The following is a 20,956-nucleotide window of genomic DNA, read 5'->3' as shown; positions in this document are numbered from 1 at the left end:
TAAGAATTACTTTAAATTTAAAATTAAATAAATAAAATAGCTGATGTTGTAAGATAGGTCATTAAACTTCCTATAAAGGAGCAAATAGTATTTTTGTCTCTATGGCCATACATAAAGTCTCTGTTGCAACTGTGACTCTGCCATTATAGTATTATAAGAGCAGCCATGGGCAATGCATAACTAGTGGATATGATTGCATTACTTAGACTGGTTTTAGCAGGGTTCTAGGCTGTGTGGACCATATTTTGCCAATCACTGTTAGGAGCTATCAGCTCTCAGTTTGATCTTCATTATATAGTCATAAAAAGTCAGAATGTTGAGAAATGAAGATATTTAATTATAATTAGCACTGATTCTACCTTGTAAGTATCTTTTGAATTAGTTTCTACTCCTATCCCAGATCTTATCTTTCACAGTCAATTAGATCTGCCACCTCCAGTTTCTTACATGCCCACATAGTCTTACTTACACCGGAATATTCATTCTAAAATGTAAATCTGGTTATTTTCCTCTTACAAATCTTTTCTGGCTCCTTAAGGATTATAAAGTTCAGATTCTTTAACCAGCATGGAAGTCACGGTTTTGTAGTCTTCCATCTTTAGATTACCCTTGTCTTTTAGTTTACCCTTTAGCAATACCAAACTTACTATACAGTTCTCTGAATATACTGCACTATTCCTAGTACTATGATTTTGAATGCTTTATTCATCTGTCTGATGTGCCCTTCTTTCCATTTTCCTGCATTCATCAAAATTTTTTTGAACATTCTAATGTTCTAATCAGCCATCTCATTCTTTCATGTAGCCCATCAGATCACATTATTCATCCTTCAGAACCAACAAGATGGCTCAGTGGGTAAAGTCGTTTGCCACCAAGACTGACCACCTGAGTTCTTTCATCCACATAGTGGAAGGAGAGAACTGACTCCTACAAATTATCCTCTGACATACACACATGGGTCAAGGCATGTCCACCCATATTACATGCTGGCTCACACACATTCACACCCCCACATACCAATAAATATGTAATAAAAATGATTTTAAAAGAACATTTCAGAATTCACATAGATATTGTAAATGAGCATTTAATTTCAATGCTCATTAAAATTAAATTACATATAATCTAGAATTTGGAATTATCTGTGGTACTGTTTCTCAGTAGTATTTGCATAATAATAACTAAATCATGTTTCAACATAATCACCAATAGAGCATCTATTATTTATACAATCGTATGGTACAAAATGTGAGTATAAATAAGAAGCATAGAGTTTAAACTTGGAAATTCATATTCTAGTCAGTTGACTTATCCTTTTTTAAAGTTACAGAACCAGTGATTTTTTTTTAACCTTCTTTCTTTCTCACTGACTTTTATTTTATATCATTCTGTCTGTTGTGTTGTTAAATAATCAGTTTCTTAATGTATTCAGCTTATCTCCTTGAACTATTTTGTTTTCATAGCTAAGGAAAAACCCCTTTATTGTGTCATATTTGCAGGTGTTAGTGATAGAACAAAAAAATGAAGATGGAACGTGGCCAAGGGGTCCTTCTACTCCTAAGTAAGTGCTCCTACCTATGATTCATTGCATGACTCTGAATATTTTATTTCAGATGATGAAATCCAGAGTGATAGAAAACCTAACTGTATATTACATGCTTCATCTTTGTTGAAGTTTGCACTTAAATTAATATTATAAATTTAAAATCTTTGTTTGGCGTGGTGGTACACACTTTTAATCTGAGCACTCAGTAAGCCGAGACAGACAGATGTCTGAAATCAAGGCAAGCCTGGTAAACAAAGAGAGTTTAAGGCCATTTTGGGGCTACAGGGAGACCCTCTCTCAAAAACATTTAAAATCTTCAGTGTCAAATCTCTTATAATGAGATACAATGTAAATAAGTGTTAAAAATGTTGGACTGTGTAATATACCCAAATTACTAAGCATTGTTCATTTTCTTGAACTATTTTTTTGTGATTTTATTTTTTAAATTCCTGTTAATGAAATGTTTCTTTACTGAAATTAATCTGATGTGAGAGTAATATTTTTATTAAATAAATGCTTTAAAATTTAAATGCACTGGGAGTGCTGGCACACGCCTTTAATCCCAGCACTGGGGAGGCAGAGGCAGGCAGATCTCTGTGAGTTCAAGGCCAGCCTGGTCTACATAGTTCCAGGACAGCTGGGCCTACAGGGAGACCCTGTCTCAAAAAGACCAAAAAAAAATTTTTTTTTAATGCACAGAGATGGTATCTCAAATATTAAGAGTTATTTTGATGTTGAATAATGGAGGAATTGAGACTCTTTTTAAAATTATAAGATCTATACTATATTATCAAAAACACTTAATCTAATCCCAGGACTGGAGAGGACCTGGGTTCAATTCCTAGTACCCACGTAGCAGCTAACAACTGTCTGTCTATAACTCCAGTTCCAGGGGAGTCTGACACCCTTTTCTGATCTCCGCAGGCATTGCACAACACTGGTGCTCTTGCACACATGCAGCCAATACACTCATACATAACATAAATAAAATATTTCTTAAAAAGGGCTTAACCCCATTTGTGTTTCAGTATTTAAACTTCAAATCTTTAAGAAGTGATACAGTACATAAGTCAGTAGTTAACAGTATTTCTGTAACATCTACAGGTCACTCTATATTCTAAGATATTAAAGTTTCTTTGGCCAGTATTTATGCTAAGTGAGATAAATGAGAACTTCAGATACAGTCATATGAATTCAGATTTAGTTAGTGCTGAATGTATTGGGGAAATTTTTTTTCGAAATTTCAGAATTTCAGGTTCTCTGAGAGATTATGAATCTGCATTTTTTTAAAAACCTCAAAATAATCCCAGCACTCAGGAGGCAGAGGCAGGCGGATCTCTGTGAGTTTATGGCCAGCCTGGTCTACATAGTGAGTTCCAGGACAGCTGGGGCTACAGGAAGACCCTGTCTCAAAAAGACCAAAACAAACAAACAAACAAACAAAAAAAACCTCAAAATAATAATTTATAGCATATATTAATAATTTACTAGATACCAATGTAACAAATTAAAAAACAACTCTGCTACTTAGGCACTGATTTTCTTCTGAACTAAAATGTCTCTCCAGCAAGTGGTTTTACCCTTTTTATCTTATGCAAAGATATTTTATCATTTAAATTTCTCGTAAGAAAGTGTAAATAAAGGATTCCAGCACAAGAAGTTAAGTATCTACTCAGTGTAAAACATAAGAAATACTATGAGTGGCCTTATGACACTGATGATCAGATAACATACCAAAACCAGATCAGACTACCTAGAGCTGTGAAAACTGTGCAAGTTGGCCTAATATAAACCAGTAGGCTTTTGCTATCCCCAGGAGTCAATAATCTTAATAGAACAGATAAGTGTTTTCAGTTTTGTGGATCATATGATTTCTGTCATAACTGTAGCTCTGCTGATGTTAGCAGCCTTATCCATTATTCCATTATGTTATCAGAGAGATAGGATTGTACTACAATAAAGCTTTATTTATATGCATGCAGAAAGCTTTTTTGGTCTGTGAGCCATAGGTTTTGTGTCTCATGCTATGTGCTAGTACTAAGCCGTGTAGAAAAAAATATGAGAGGAACCAAATTAAGGATGAATAAAACCTTCATTATAAATTCTAACTTTATTAGAAGATATATCATTTATGGTCTAACCTAGTGATATGTATTTTATCTATCTTTAAGCCTCTCTTGTCAATACCTCTTATTCAGTGTGGTTTTTTTGGGTGCTGTTGTTTTTGGCGGGTTTGGGCAGGCGTTTACTGTGTAGCTCAGACTGGCCTTAAGCATGTTATCCTTTTTTCCCTGCTAGGATTACAGGCATGCACCATTATGCCTGGTGACAAACATGTAGAATTTGGGCAAAGCTAAGAAAAAGACAATTTCACAATGGCAAAAAAAAAAAAAAAGCATAAAACAAAAATGACAAATATCCTAGGATACACTAATGAGCTGAGAAAGACTTAGTTGTATTTGAGAATGTAATGTATGGTAACGTGTTACTGCTAGGCAGTCAAGTTGTATAAAGCATCTGGAATCGATTTTCTTTAAAGGTGTGACTCCTTAATCACTAAGAATATTTGTAGAAAAACAAAAACATCTGAATACTGTTCTATCCAGAGAATGTCTGCAATAGCCATACTTTCAGTTTGGATGACTGAGTTGATTAAGCATGGAACAGAGAGAATTAAAAGGATAAATACCTAGTAGCAAGTCTGTAACATCACAAAATGAAGGTTTACAAATTCAGCAGAAATGACTGCAGAAACCTTACTGAAACAGTCATGCTGGAGTTCCCTATTGACAGATTTCCAGGCAGGGCACAGCAGAGCATCCTGTCTGTGGAGGAGCTTCCAGATTCCCACCACAGGCATTTTTATGCTATGGGATAAACAATAATATCCTCTGTTAGAAGTGCTTATCGTTCTCAGGGGTGCAATCTTTTTACTACCTTGAGCTAGTTGCTGTCCTACTTTCTCCCTGTTACAGAGCCAGGGGGCTAACCTAACCCACAGAAAGGAGTTTCGAAGGACACTTGAAATAAAACATGCTTGTCTGAAACCTCATCACTCCCAGAGTCTACTTTCTACAAATGCACATGAGTTTTCCAATGTAATTTATATTAAGGATAAGTAGTTTGGGGTTTTTTTTGTTGTTGTTCATTTGGTTTTGTTATACAAGACAGGATCTCGTGTAGTCTAGGCTAGCCTCAAACTTGCTTTGTAGCCAAAGGATGACTTTGAATTCTAGATACTCCTGCCTCTACCACCTGACTGCTGGGATTACAGAGGCACCACCATGACTAGTTTATGTATGTTGCTGGGGATCAGACCCAGGGCCTCATGCATGCTAGGAAAGCAAACTGAGCTACATCTCTAGCCTCATAGATTTCTTTCGGAGAACAAAATATTTGGGAAAGGCTAACTCTGTAAAGATTAAAGACCCAAATGAGATATGTAAAGCTTTAAAGCTAATAAAGCAATTTTAGAAAATGCCTGTGTCTTTTGGATCTTAGAGCATGTGAAAAATGGATTTAATTATAATGAAGTTAAGGCTTTATGTTAAAAGAACATACATAAGCCAGGCGTGGTGGTGCATGCCTTTAATCACAGCACTCGGGAGGCAGAGGCAGGCGGGTCTCTGTGAGTTCAAGGCCAGCCTGGTCTACATAGTGAGTTCCAGGACATCTGGGCCTACAGGGAGATCCTGTCTCCAAAAGACCGAAAAAAAAAAAAAGAAAGAAAAAAGAACATACATAAAGTTCAGAACTGAGCATCAACTTTTGGAACATCTAAACTTTTCAGGGGAATAAGATCCATAATATATGGAGAACTTACAAGTTAATGAAAACAAAGATAATACACTTAGAAAATAGAAAAAGGTGTGAATAATTGATAAAAATATCAAGTGCTGATAGGTAGATAAGGAGGTAGACAAACTCGCCAGTAATCAGAAAACAGAGTAGGTACAAATTGCAGCCTTCCACCCTCAGGATGGCAGTTTAAAGGTTACTGATGTAAAGTGTTGGGGAACGTAAAAGTCTTATGTCCTGATGTTGAAAATGTAAGCTAGTATTGCCAGATTCTATGAATTAGTCAATATTTAATTAAATTTGAAGTGATTAATCCTGCTGACCCAATACTCGGGATATGTTTGTAGCTGTATTATTTGTACTAGTAGAGAGTTACAGACAGCTAAATAACAGTTACTGAAAGAGTAAGAAAAATGAGGTGATAGTAACAATAGAGAGATCTTTAATACTGGATTAAACATGTAGTTGAGAAAAACAGAAGGTAATTCAGTGCCATTTTTATAAAATTAAAGCCGAACAGGTTGCATTAAAATAACACTTAGACATTTATAATAGAGGGAAATAGGAGTAGAGATTAGAGAAGAGGAAGTGTCACTCACTTTTTGTTTGTATAGTTGAAGTAAGGACCCAGATTCCTCTTGTCTCAATGTTAGAATAGCTTAACAGCAGCAACTAAAAGTGGGTAGCCGGCAAGGAAAATAGAATTGTAATTTGGTAACAGAAAGGAGGAGCTCCTTTCTGCAGAATTTTCTAAACGCTATTCAGGTCTCATCATTGAATTTCTGATTCAGAGGGATTTGGGTGTGACTCATCTAATAATGCTGATTATTGTTGATAATGGTAATGCTATTGCTCTTTGGAATACACTCAAAAACTTCTGTAGCATTTCTTGAAATGTGTGTGATTCTCACCCAGACTAGCAGATTATAAATTGTTATGGTTAACCCGTATACCCCGGACTTTTCATTCTAGATGCTTCTTATGAACGACGACCTATAAGAGGGCTATCACAGTAGGCCCATGCGAAAGTCGTGGTATATCTTACTTTCTGATATCACTGAAAATGGAAGAGCACTAGTCTTCTGGAAGTCTTTCCATTGTGCTAGGCCCATTTTGATCAGAATTGAAGACATTAGCACTTAACTATGACTTTCAGAAGAGCACTTGAAGAAAAGCTAGGTATTGCAAATATTAAGGAAAAAATATGTAATATAATTGTATTTAAAGCATCAATATATATTCATTTAATTAGCATGTACAGCAACCCAAAAATCTGTACTAGAAATCTAAAACTCTTCCCAAGAAGCACTTGGAAATTTTTAAAAGGAATTTTTCTGCTAAATATCAACAAATAATTTGAAATTTTAATTTTATATTATATATTCATGCAGTATATTAAAATACTCCACGCTACTAGGTTTTATCACAATTTGCATGTGTAATCCAGTTTATAGGTATCTGATTTCTTACTGTTGTACAAAAGCAGTCCTTTCCAGTTTTTTTTTTGTTTTTGTTTTCTTTTTTTGGTCTTTTTGAGGCAGGGTCTCCCTGTAGCCCCAGCTGACCTGGAACTCGGTATGTAGACGAGGCTGGCCTTGAACCCATAGAGATCCACCTGCCTCTGCCTCCCAAGTGCTGTCCAGTTTTACCTTTAAGAAGTTTTCCTCTTCCTAATTTTTTTTATTCTGTTAAATTTGTTTTTCCAAGAATATTAATACTAGGTGAATAGTCTAAATCTGTTGGAGATGTGTAGCTAGATAACTCTATATTTCTAAGAAGTATTTTTAAGGTAGAGTAATTATAGAAACCTTGGAGTTTCTGAAAGGAAGAGAAACCTACATCAGTAAGTTAACTCTTACTGTTGTGCTCTTAATTTTTTTCTGCATTGTTTCATTTAGGTATAATTATTTCAAAATGCCTTAAATTATTAACATTATATAAAGCAAAACTTTGAATAGTTTTCTGAAATAACTGAAAATTCCTTTTTGTGAGGATGACATTAGAATTTGTTTGATTCATTTTCACTAATGACTCAAAAATATTGACAGAAGATATGTAAGTATTTAATGGAAAGAAGTTGAAAGCTCTTGGTGATTCTGTGCATTTTCTTTTAAAATAAATTACTAGTTTTATTTTATGTGTATGAGTGTATTGCCCATATATATACCCCTATTGTGCAATGCCCACAGAGGTCAGAAGAAGGCATTGGATCCCCTGGAACTGAAGTTATGGATGGTTTTTAGCCATCATGTGGGTGCTGGGGATTGAACCCAGGTCCTGTGGAAGAGCAATCAGTGCTCTTTACCACTGAGCCATCTCTCCAGCCCCAATTCTATGCATTTTCATGATCAAATAAACATCCACGGAGGAATTTACCATCAGCCAGATAAAGCATGAGTGGCTGACAGATAAACCACAAAAGTAATACTTACGCATGTATCTGTGCTATTTGTGATGTTTCGATTAGCAGAATTCCAAACTGATGACTAGAACTCTAAGCATAAACTTAATCCAATGTTACAGCATTCTTCTAGAAAGAAGGAACAATTTATGAACAACACAATTAGAACTTTTTTGTTGGGACAGATATAATCATATATGTAATTAATAGTTTTTTCTCTTATACCATCTATAACAAACACTTTTATTATTTTAGAGAATATTTAAGCACAGATTATATAATCATAAGGCTAAATGGATTAGGAACTGGTGCATAGACTCGCTTGTTTAAATTTTTTAAGTGTTTTATTAGGAAACTTTCTCATAAAGAAAAAGGTATGGGATGACTTTTGCTCAGACTTTTAATATGTGGAGCAGCCAAACCCAAAATGTCTTGGGTACAATTAGAGATAAGGAGCCAAAGCTTGAACATGATGAGAACTGTGAGTACTGAGTTGTTTTCATGGGTATTGGGGAGCAGGGGTGTGAAAGTACATAGAAGTTATCTGGTTAAAAATGCAGAGAGCAGCATACTAAACCTCTTGGATCTCCCAAGGTAATGATTTAAGACAAAAGAAGCCACAGGGCTTGATGACTCATGCCTTTATTCTCAAGCACTCAGGAGGCAGATCAAGGTCAGCCTGGGCTACGTAGTGAGACATTGTCCCCCCCAAAAAGAAAAAATAGACAAAAGGATCAAATAGAATAATCCTAAAAGTTTTAAAAAAAAAAAAAAAACTTGGATTCTGACAGAGATCACAGGAATAAAGCTTCTAGAAAGAGAATGTTCATCAGTTCTAAATGTTGCAGAGCTAGAGTAGATAGAGAATATAGACAATTACAGTTACTGATTGAGTCATCCTTAACTGAAATGTAAGGGTCCAGAAGTCATTTTGATTTTTGGATGTTTCCAGATCTTGGAAATTTTGGATGAACATTACCAGCTGACCATGCCTAGTGTAGAAATAAAAATAGTTCCAAAGTCTAAAACTTTTTGAATGTTCTGTCCTTGCCCAAGAAGTTTTGCTTTTGAAGCATTTGGATTTTGGATTCTCAGATTAAGAATTTTCACTTTGAATACTCTCTTTCCTAGTTCCAAAAGGAATTGAACAATTCATAATTGCACATACCTGTCAAGGTTAAATAGATCTATATGTAGATTTGCAATTAGGACAAATAGAAAATAAATGCAATTATAAGATGAAATTAGAGAAATTAGCTAGCAGCAGTAAGAACCTTTACTTATACTAAAATTGTGCAAATATATGGACTAAAGTCTCACTGTATAGCCTTTGACTGGCCTGCAATTCACTATATAAAACAGGCTGTCCTCAAACTTACAGAGATCTGCCTGCCTCTACTTCTCATGTGCGGTCTGAATCTTGATCCAGGCTAACCAACTAGAACAAAAGGTTGTATTTGAGTTAGTTGAGGGGAAAATAGAACACAGAAATTAGATTGATATTCATAATAGTATATAATAATTAAAACAGTTGTAATTATAGGTGTCTGGAACTTAGGACAAAGGGGGAACATAAAGGAAAGGGCTTGAGAGGATTAGAAATAAAATAAGAATGATATAGAATTTTAATTTTTGAAGCTGAGTTACTGATACCGGATATATGAGTTTGTGTGTGCTTCAAATATTCTGTAATAAAGCTGACCATAAAAATAGGTTAGAAGTTTGGTGCTGAGGTTTATACTAACCAAAGAAGTCACCGCATGTTCATATTTTTAAAGTGGAATGTTTTATCTTTTGAGTGTTTTAGATAAATTGTGCTGTCAGAATATAGAACATGGTGCACCATGCCTATAATCTTGAATAAGCATTCAAGAGGCTAAGGCAGGAGGATCATAAGAAAAAGAAAAAGCTATAAGAAATAGTTTACTTACAAATTCTCTTAAACTTCCTTTTGTGTACCTGATTCCTTGCTTGCCTGGTAGGAGGAGCACATAGCAAAATGCTTCTTGAACAGAAGCAATCTGTAGCAGAAAAGTGAAGGTATTGTCAAAGGGTTTTAAATTTTTCTTCAAGAACTTGTCTTCGTATGATTGGTAGAAATATAGCAAGTTTGAGGTTCTTTTGAGTTCTTTAAATTTATAGATTGTTTTATAATGTTAAGTGTGAAAATAAAATCATTTTAGTAATTGTTTCGATATGCCAAAGTTATCTGCATTTTAGCACTCAATATTTTATTAGACTATCTAAATATTCAGTTAATTTACCAAGAACAAGTTGTATTTTTCTGTAGAGGTATGAAAGTCAGCTTGATCTTTAATTACATACATTTAGTTGAAACCTCATATTGGACATAAAGGAATTCAGATACTGTAGACATTGTAATGAAAAGAGTAAGTTTTAATTTTCTTTAAACCATTTAAGCTAAATTGATGTCTTATCTTTTTCTGTCTTGTTTTAAGAGATGAATACACTGCCTTATATTACACCTAGCCCAAACTGGCCAAAATTAGTTTAACATTAGGTAAGTGGCTTGATGTCCAGTTAATCTATACTAGTCCAAGCATTTCTTCTCTCTTCTCTAGAAAGCCACTAGAGAATAAACAAAGTAATTTCCAGATCATATCACAGACATTGCTAAATTGCTTTGATCATCTTCAGTAGACTGACTAGTTAACTTGGAATTAATATGATGTTACTTCTTAAGTTTTAGCTAGAGTGGGCTATGTGTAATATAAGTCAGAAGATCCAATCAAAATACATGAAGTATAGTCATCTGTCAGTAGTTGTTTAACAGCAGATTTCAACTTCCCCTGAAGACCACATCTACCATTCTTTCTCTAATATCCTTGATACTTGAGGACAGTCTCTTTACCTATGTTTTGTATCAGGGCATCCTAGACTTTGCTTTGCCTTTTCTTATACTTCCTCTTTCCTGTGCATATAAAGTACTTAGCACACTGTTACTTTTAGTAAGCACTAATGTATTTATCTTTTCTCATGCTGTCTTCCATGAACATAAGCAAATCTGCCACAGTAGAAAAGAAACCATCAGCTTCCTCCAAGTACCATTTTGTTTGGGTTGTTTGTTTTGTTTTGTCTTTACACCCTTAGATATCCAAACTTCTTCCAAAACTGTCATTGCTGCCCATTCACAATTTAAGGAAATCCTTATATTTCTAGGGAGAATCATTCACATGTTATCTATGAAAGACTTCTTCTGGCTTCACTGAATTTGTACAACAGTTACAGTCATATCATAAATATATTGATAATCCACAGCTTTGTGTGAAGTCCTTTCATTCCATAGTAAGTGCTCCAAATCAGGAGAGAAGTTCAGTGCTGATCCTTTCCCCTTACTTCAAATTGGCACAAATGTGCCGTTCTGTATTAAGGCCTATAAGATCCTTTTAATTTCTGTTTTTCCTCAGTATCATACATGACATCACAACAGAGTGAACCTAATAATCGTTCTCTTTCCATCCTCTCAACCTTCAACCTAAAAGTAGCCATTCCCTGTATTTCCTATTTCAGGTACCATTTCAGTCTTCCTGATTTCTTCCTTCACCATCACTTTCCCATCTAATTACCATATCTCACATATACTTCCTCCTAAATAAGTTTTCTAATGCTTTGCTGTTAATGCCTTATTACATTCTGAAAATTTTCTAGTGACACAAAGAATTTCTTTATATATAGGTTTTATCAGTTTATCTCTCTATAAATTAAAATAAAAATTTAAATATTCATAAGTAATACTGAACAATTGTATTTTGACATAAATAATATGTTTATAAAAATTGACTATTTTAAAAAAAAAACCTTCACTGGAAATAGCATTAAGATACCTGTAAAACTTTCAACATCTGGTTACATAGCCAACATCATGTACTGCTGTATGTCATTTACTGTGATACATTATTTGGATGAAGTACATGAAGGAAATTGAGCTTCATAAAGACATGTAGTTGGAAAGGGGAAGAGATTTTCAGATTAATCAAAGATTTGACTAATGGAGTAAATTTGAAATTGATTGCAGTGTGGAAATCAGAAGTATACCAGTGCACTTTTATACTCAAATTATAATCTTGTATATGTAACTTTTGCATGTTGGTCACTTGAAAAATATTGATTTACTAAGTTTTACAAACCTTCAAAATATTGATGTCTCATTTTATAACTTTTTTTTTTTTTTTTTTTTTTTGGTCTTTTTGAGACAGGGTCTCCCTGTAGCCCCAGCTGTCCTGGAACTCACTATGTAGACCAGGCTGGCCTTGAACTCACAGAGATCCATCTGCCTCTGCCTGAGATTAAAGGCGTGCACCACCACACCCGGCCTCATTTTACAACTTTTTAAAAGACTCATTTTTCAAAATCACCGATTTTTATGAGAAAAGTCTGAAATTATCAGCTTCATGATTGGAAAGTCAGCATTAATAAAGATTTTACTTGAAAGTTCAAACTTTGTCACCTACAATACACACTTTCACTTGTTTTCCTTGGAATGGTAGACTTCTTTTATCCATTTCTTAGAAAATATACAGAGGATTGCCAAGTCTCATTAAAAGACTCTTTTGCATACAAGAGAAAACACTGCTATGGAAATGGTGACTGGTTACACGTGAATTCAGGTTGTGCTCAGACAGCGTGGTACTTCAGTATGGAGCAGATGTGCTTTTGGCAAACTAGAAGTTTGCTAGACATTTTTTTAAGTATGGTTAAATACCAAGATATAATAAAATCAATACTGACTTTTTGAAGATGATGTTCTTAGGTGAAACTTTGTTCTCACCATGAGTGATACAGGCCGTGATGAGCTGCTGCTTTCCTTCATGTCAGTGTGCCAGTGGTTTCACCTACCATTGCTTTGTAGTTTCTGTACATGTGCCCACCCAGACAACTGTCAGATAACATTGAAATCATGCCTCAGGATTCTGAGAGTAATTTTAACTTCACAGATACCACAAAAGGTCTTGGAGAGTCCCCATGGGCTATACCTCGAGAACTACGTCCTGAATAACAAACACACATTGCCCTTGCTCACTCTACTTTTTTAATTTTACCTTTTATTGAATCCCAGCTTTCTCATTTTTTTCCCTAACCTAGCCCCCATTCCCTACTGTATTTTTCTTTCTGTAGCAAATTATAGTGAAATGCAAATCTGATACTATTGATGCCCCCTTTTAAAATCTGTAACATGACCTAGAAATTCAGATTCCTTCATCAAACATGCAAGGCTGTTTATAGTACCTGTTTCACTACCCTCTATTCTTAGCACTATATACCTCCTACTTTTAGCAGGGTTCACTTACTATTAATGTCCTAAACACACCCTTTTTGCAGTGATGTTTTTATATACGCTGTTTTTGGAATACTCCTAATTCCTACATACACCTCTTAACTGCCCATCATTTTTCAAGTCACCTCATGTCACACCTACAAAATTTTATATTAAAATTTATTAAAGCACTTATTGTTTTACAGTTATTTTGTTGTGTCATTTCTTCCGATTACTGAAAGCTGCTTAAAATCAGGAATTATATCTCCTTATCTTCTCATACTTAATAAAAACAAAGCGTGTAGTAATAATTTAATGTTTGAGTAAATAATTATAGAAATTACAGTCAAAATACAAATTAACTTCATGATATTCCATGCTTTTTCTAATATCTGTGGGTACAGTTGCTAATCACTAGTCAAAGCTCTGAATGGGCAGAAAGTTGTGTGTGTGTGTGTGTGTGTGTGTGTGTGTGTGTGTGTGTGTGTGAGCTTCTTAAATGAAATAGTGTATCTTTATTTCCATAATTTTTACTGTAAGTAAAATAGAGGGAACATTTTGGGTTATATGTGTGTTCCTGAAAAGTTTGAACTCAAATCTGGTTTTCAAACACAAAAATCCTTAATTATCATAATTCAAATTCTAATTGCTTTAGGTTTTTCCCCTAGTCAAAAATCTTAATGTGTCTGTTACCAAAATGCAAAATATTTCTCTACCTCTGTTAATATTTGAAAACTGTAGCTAAAAATATTAGGAGTATTAAAACTTTTAAAATGTCTTCTACCTTGTTTTCTATTAATATTTAGTTGATTGTATTTTGTGTTTTAACTTAGTACAGTAAAACAGTATCTTGTGAAAGGGCTTCTGCAAGAAAGGAACCTAAATGGAAATCCTTCTTAAGTAATGCATCGGTATGTGATTTTCATTAGCAAAAAGAAGCTCTTCACAAAGAAAGTTGAATTTTTCTTATATTTAACAAATGTCATTGCTTTTAAGTAGATTTTGTAAATTTTCCTTCCCATTGACCATTTCATTCTTCATAAACACCCAAGTAGAGGAAATTGACTAATATTTGAAAACCAAACACTTTGGGCCTCACTGATTAAGAACTTACTATAGCTGAGTTAGTACAGCTTAGTAGCAGCCCTTGAGCTAGATGTTAACTAGTAAATTAAAATTGTTTTCAAAACTCAGGCCTTGTGGTGGCTCTCGCAGAGGCCAGCAGATTCTTTGAGTTCCAGGCCAGCTGGGACTACAGGGAAGGCCCTGTCTCAAAAGAGCAAAAAAAAAATTGTTTTCAAAACTCAAGGAAAATTGAATCTTTCATAGACCTCTAAGTACTCATTTCAGTGTAATAGATTATTGGTTATATATCTGCCTTTAAAGTTTATTTACTATATAAAAGCCAGTGGTGATGGAGATCCCTCCCTCAAAAGATTCTGAATTAATGAGGCATGTATGTTTTAGTCGTATTTATGCTCTTCAGTTTTTCCAGAGGTAATTTTAGATAAATATTTTTTCTTGGGGCTATGTTTGGAATTCTCCTTTGCTGTCCTGTCCCTGTTGACTTCAAGTTCTATGACTAGGTAACATTCTCTGAGCTCTGTGTCAGTGTTGTATATCATTAGAATGTCATGGTGCCTACTGAGAAAATGAAATAGCTTCACTCCATTAACTTAAAGAAAGTGATTGTAAAGTGTTAATAATTGTTACCCTGAAAAATGGATGTATTGAGCCAGTACATTGATAGCAAGTTCTATAATTACATAAATTTTATTTGAAAAACTTCCCCTTTTGTACTGTTATATTTTCAAAGGAAAAATACAATGAAAATTTAAAACCAAAGGATTTATTATTTTATCATAAAATCTGTTTTCCAGCATTCATTTACTACAAACATTGTCATCTGTTTCTTCTTTTCTTTATTTCATAATTAATTTCAGAATTCATCTTTTATCTAATTTGACATTTTCATATTTTTAAAGGTCCCCAGGTGCATCCAATTTTTCAACTTTACCAAAGATCTCTCCATCTCTATCAAATAATTATAACAACATCAACAACAGAAAGTAAGCACTGAATCTTAAAAACTCTTTGTTTAACTGGTGGCCCTAATATGGTTGCAAAAAGATCTCTTGTATCTAAAATTTAGAATAAAAATCTTCATACATCAAAATTTGTTTTCTTTGAAATTACTCGTCCGTTCTCCTGGGAGTTCCTTCACAAGAGATGAAGCACAGTTTTTTAATTACTTGATATAAGTCAGGTACTGGAATAGTTGACTGGGGGGAGCACTTTCAGATTTTAGATTCTAAATATTAATTATTGAAATTTATATAGGACTTTGTTACAACTCAAGTTTATAGGGCAAATGTAAATTTCAGGTATCATTTTGGTCTAGATAATCACCTATTATGAAGCATGTATCGATGATTCTTAACTGGAACTCACAAATTTTTATGTTTAGGAAAAAGCGTTTACAGAAAAGCAATTTATTTTCCCCATGATAAGTAAATTTGAGAGTTAGGTGGTTATGAAAATATGTGCTACACTACTATAAAAACAGGTTGAGGGGCTAGATAAATGGCTCAGTGGTTAAGAGTACTGACTGCTCTTGCAGAGGACCCAGGTTTGATTCCCAGCACCCACATAGTGGCTATGAAACGATCCTTAACACCAGTTCCAGAGGAATCCGAAGCCCTCTTCTGACCTCTGCAGCTTTGCACGACAAGGGTGCACTCACATGCATGCAGGCAATACACTCATACACATAAAATAAAAATAAAATATTTTTAAAGAAAACAGTTTGAAACTCATTTTCCTCTAACATGCGACTTTAGGCATGCTGCCTTGGAAATTGGCATTTTTATCTTATTTATAAAAGTATAAAGAAAGCCTTTTTTATTTGTAATTTGTCCAACCAATTTGTGAGAACTTTGATTCTAATATGATTATCCATCTTTTATTATTGGGTTTGTACCCTGTGATTATGCATCATTTTAACAGTTCAGGTGGCTTACCCAATTGTCCACTTCACAAAAAGCATCTGATTATTCTAGTTTATAAATTCAAAAACACTAAAGCAGTTTGTGAAACAATCACAAAGCAGCAATTACATTTAGAAGTTTAATTTCCCATTAAAATTCTTGTTTGTGGGAACTTAACAAAAGTCTGGATTATAGATGTTAATAGCTAACAAAATTTTAAAGGAAAAAGTAATGAGAAAGGATTAATTCTATAACTATAAGGCTAAAAAATTTAAACAGCACAGTTTTGTCCAAGAATACACCTACAGTTCAATGGAATCAGAAAGCCCCAAAATATCTTTGTATGTAAAGGAATTTATCAGAAAGCTTTCTAAACAATAGAAAATGCAGATTATCCAAAAAGTATCACCAAAAAACATTGGGTAACTGTCTCTATAGTTTCTCTTTAGAACTTTCAATCCAAAATAATCTCAAAAAAAAAAAAAAAAAAGACAATTGAAAAACTTATTGCAAAGTCTGTTTTTAAAAGTATTCACAGCGAGTATGAAAGGAGGGGTTTTCTGAAACAAAATTAGACAAATAATATAACTGAGTAATATAGGAATTAAATACAAATATTTTATCTTCAAATTCATCACTAGAGTTTTGTAGATTAAAACCAGAAAAAAAAAAATTCCTTCCAATGTTGGCAACTGCTGCTAGATGAAGAAGAGCTGATCTTCCTAAAATAAGGAACTCTACATAGGTTAACTAGACTCAGTGGATGGACTAGCACTGAGGGAACAGCTGGGGGTACTGATAATACAATGGACAGTAACAAGGATGACAGAGTATATGGGCTCCAGTGTGTGTGGGAGGCTATGTGAGGGTACCATTGGGGATGTGGATATAAAGATGAATAAGATTGTTTGGGATATTCTATGTAAAATACACACAAAAATAAATAAATTAATTAATTAATTAATTAATTAAATGAGTTATATTTGTGGAAGAAGCATAAAAATTTGCTTCTTCTTAATTAGTAGAGGTAAAAAAAATTACCATTGAAATCTACCTGATGACTTTTTTTTAAATTCCTTCCACTTTACTCTAGTTCAGGCTCATTGGGAAAAATTAAACTGGATTTATAAGGATTTCCTCTGAGTAACTGGAATATTGACACACTGTTTTAGTAGTTTCCCAATATAAACCAAGCAAATTTTATTTCAGTAGTTCATAAATTATATGCTCTTTGTTTATTAGCATCACACTATAGTGTGATAGTGAAACATGGAAAACGTGTCTATCTAGATGGTACAGTTTTTTCTTTTTTTGTTTAAATGTATATCTGCAGGCAGAGTTTGCTGTAAAAGAAATATTCTATGACCCCATTTGTGTTTTATGTATTTTTAATTCATTAAAATTAATATTAGTAGGATATAAAACTGCTTGTGTTCCTGCTAATTGTAGATTGCGCCCACGTTTACTATGAAATAATTAAATGTATGCTATGGCATTACAGTCATTCTTTGGAGAGATTTTTTTTAACACTGTATCTAAATGGTATTGAATATTGACTATTTTGACTGGAGTCACCATGTTGGTATATGTGGTGTCTTGTGATTCAGTTTTTTTCTTATTTCCTCGATTCACATAGCAAAAGTATCATAGTACAATCTAATCTCAGAGCTTCTGAATGAGGAATTGTAGATCATATTATGAAATTACAGTAGTTACTACCTACATTCTGTGATCATTTTGAGCTTAAACTTAAGTTTTATGTCTAACTTACCTGTTTACATAATGAACAGAACTTAAACATTCATAAAATGCAAGCAATTTTTGTTCCTACTTTAAAAATTAAGTTAATGATTTAAGCAGTTAATTTACAGGAAATTTATTTCTTGAATTTTCATTCTGCTTGTAGCGATAAATAGCTGCCAAGGCTCAGATGGAAAGAGCAATTTCATAAAAGTAGGTTAGCTAACCAGGCAGTGCCCTTCTTAGATAAAAGTACATATTAAGACCTGTAGTTGTTCTGCAAATTTAGATTATACAGTAAGATTAATAGATACACAAGTTTCTATGAAACATACTTACAAATCAAAACTAAAATTATCCTACACTAACATTACTAAAAGGTAAAGTTTTCATCTCCAGAAATAATATCTTTATAAGTGCAATAAAATACAATTATTTCATTTAAGTTTAATAAAGCTTTTTAGTTAAAAACAGCATCACAAAGTTCATTTTTAGAGTACAGTTTGTTTTCCTTCTATAATAATTTTACCTCTTAGTTCATAGAATATTTTTGCTTCTATTATAATTTAAATATTTTTAGGAGTGCCAGTTTTTTCACTGTGCTTTTGTCTTGCTGTGTTTAGTTGATATGTTACTAGCATTGCCATTAAAAATTATTTTTTAACTTTTAAAAAAAGTTTTTATTTTATGTATATGCGTGTATTGCCTGAAAGTAGGTAAGTGCACCCATGTCGTGCAATGCCCGTGGAGGTCAGAAGAGGCTGTTGGATCCCCTGGGACTGGAGTTACAGACAGTTGTTAGCTGCCATGTGGGTGCTGGGATTCGAACACGGGTCTTCAGCAAGAACAACCAGTGTTCTTAACCGCTAAGCCATCTCTCCAGCCCCTAAAAATTAATGAATCTGTTTGCATCCCGTAACAAAGCCCATTTCTCATCAGTTCATTTGAATCTCTTTTGAAATGGAAATGATGCCCTGTGTAAGATTAAGTCATAGCAGGAACTGTGGATTTTGTAGACTATCAGAATTAGCCATTCTTGATATTAACTGAACACATTTTTAGTAACTACAAAGTAAGCGTGATTCAATATATGTTCATGATGTCAAATGTCAAATACTAGTTGAAAACTTAATCTGAAACTTTTATGAAAAAATCAAAAATACGATTCTACTCAAAATTCCATTTTATGTATCTTCCTTAAAGAGGATTTACGGCACAGAACTAACCTAGCATAATATTAAACTCCTATTACTACTTGTATAAATTTATTTTTTATGAATAGTATACTCTTCAAAGATGGTGACTAGTTTTTGATCATTATGAAAAAAGATAAAAGAGACTTCTTTAGGGCGTAGGAAACCTTTTCAAATTTCCACATTTTGTCAAAGTGTATAAACAACTGCTAGGTTTTGTACTTTCCACAACAAGCTTCAATGTGTGATTAAAATACATAGCATGTGGTTTATAAATGAAGATAACTATTTAAAGTATTGGAATTTATTTGCTTTCATTATCATTGAGCATCTTGACTGTCCTAATCTCTGGGTAAACATTACAGTGATCCCTATCAGTTAAACCAGAATACCTTTAAAGATTGTTTTTTAAAACAAAACCAGAAAATTGCTTTGCAAATAAGGTTTGTTTTTCACATCCCATCAATTAAAAATTCTTTCCCATCAAACTTCTTTATATGTTGCTACAAAACTCCCAGTATCTATCTGTGTTACATGTAGGGTGTGACAGGTACCTAATTATATACTTTTAGAATGAGTATGTAAATGCAGTTATAATCATCCTCCCTCCCCCACCTGTCTCTGTGTGTGTGTGTGTGTGTGTGTGCGCGCGCGCGTGTGAACATGCGTGCATGAGCATGTACTTGCTCCTTTGCTATAGCTATTTCACAGCTAGGATATGTCTGTTTTTTCATCTGCCATGTATAGAATGTACAAAAAAATGCAGGCCTTTAAAAAATAAGTAGAAGCTCCTGATTAGCATTACTAAAAGTAATAAAAGAATGGCAAGGGTTTTTGTTAATTTTAGCTTTAAGTACTCAAACTGAGATTTATTTAATTCTGAGTGATGATACATTGAGTTGCCAGTAGATACTTGGTACTTTTGGGCTATAAAATAAAATAAAATAAAATAAAATAAAAAAGTAATAAAGCTGATAATTAAGAAGAAGCTTGAGTTCTATTTTTCTGCTTTATACATTTTTTAAGTTTAAAGCAAATATTACAAGTCTAGCAGTTAGTAATTTGATTTGATCGAGGTTTCATTTCTTTGAGCCCTGATATTTTCATTTAATCTTAGAATGGATTCTTTTTTTGAAAGTCAGGGAGTTGGCCTTTTCTGTTTGTGAAGGAGGGAATATATTTGAAAACTGCAAGAACATTAGGGAACTAATTTTGTTACGTGAGAACATGGGCTCCATTTTGCAGCTTAGCAGTCTCATTGACAAAAAAGTGTTTTAAGAGGCTCAAAGGAACCTGAAGGACAGTATTATTGGAGTGCATTGGAGTTTGAGAGAAAAACAACAGGACAACCAAGCTTGAAGTCTCACCATCAGCTGGAAGAAGTGAACTGGTTAGGTACAAGACAGAAAGCCACATTCTTTTTGGCATAGAGAGATGTCTGCAAGCAGATGTATGGGTTGTGGAACCTGTAGAAAAGAATGAGACTGCCCAGAATGTAGGACAGGCATGCTCAGAGTGTAGGCCAATATCAGAAGAGAGAATAGGAGAAGTTCTGCCTTTTAAGTTAGAAGTCAGAAAAGTAGACAGGCTTAGTGAAGATCTATAATCAAGTGCATCAAAGGCAGGGCTTTGGAGATCTGTAAGGGTATACCCCATTAAGAAAGTAGTTATTCCTCCTGACCTAACATTTCTTGGGGTGTATTAGCTTTCTTGAGTGATAGTCTTCCTGAGCAGGTGATTGGCAGGCCTTTTTTGGCACTTTTCTTTTTGAGACAGGATGTCACTATGTAGCCCAACTGGCCAACCTATAGACTAGGTAGCCTCAACCTCACAAAGATTCCTTTGCCTCCTAAGTGCTGGGATTAAAGGGCCAGTAATATATTTTTTTAATCTTATAATTTTGGGGGCAGTTTAGAATGCCATATCTCCACTCAGGACCAGAGATAGAACTCAGATTTTATTCTGTTGAGCAAAATTCATGTAATGAAGTAAAGGAAGAAAAAAAAAAATATATAT

At 33.9% G+C, this 20,956-nt stretch overlaps 1 protein-coding gene across 5 annotated transcripts in view; it reads left to right on the top strand.

Annotated features, from left to right (window-relative positions):
* Usp15 (ubiquitin specific peptidase 15) overlaps nt 1-20,956 on the top strand; it is a 117,771-nt gene that overhangs the window by 45,797 nt on the left and 51,018 nt on the right. For 3 of the 5 annotated variants that reach the window (XR_001872761.2, XM_008846147.2, XM_008846145.2), the window contains exons 6-7: nt 1,500-1,561; nt 15,006-15,089. Coding sequence is in view for 4 of the 5 variants with exons in the window: in XM_008846147.2 (XP_008844369.1) it covers nt 1,500-1,561; nt 15,006-15,089 (146 nt within the window). In the remaining variant the exon portion in view is untranslated. Of the gene's footprint in view, nt 1-1,499; nt 1,562-6,316; nt 6,840-15,005; nt 15,090-20,956 lie in introns of those variants that run through there. The other 2 variants (XM_017801367.2, XM_008846146.3) reach the window with 2 other exon arrangements.

Source organism: Nannospalax galili, unplaced genomic scaffold (genome assembly GCF_000622305.1).
Source record: "Nannospalax galili isolate Female #2095 unplaced genomic scaffold, S.galili_v1.0 scaffold202, whole genome shotgun sequence".
Taxonomy (NCBI): domain Eukaryota; kingdom Metazoa; phylum Chordata; class Mammalia; order Rodentia; family Spalacidae; genus Nannospalax; species Nannospalax galili.
The sequence above is the reverse complement of the archived record's forward strand: the minus strand, read 5'-3'. Positions and strand labels throughout refer to the sequence as shown.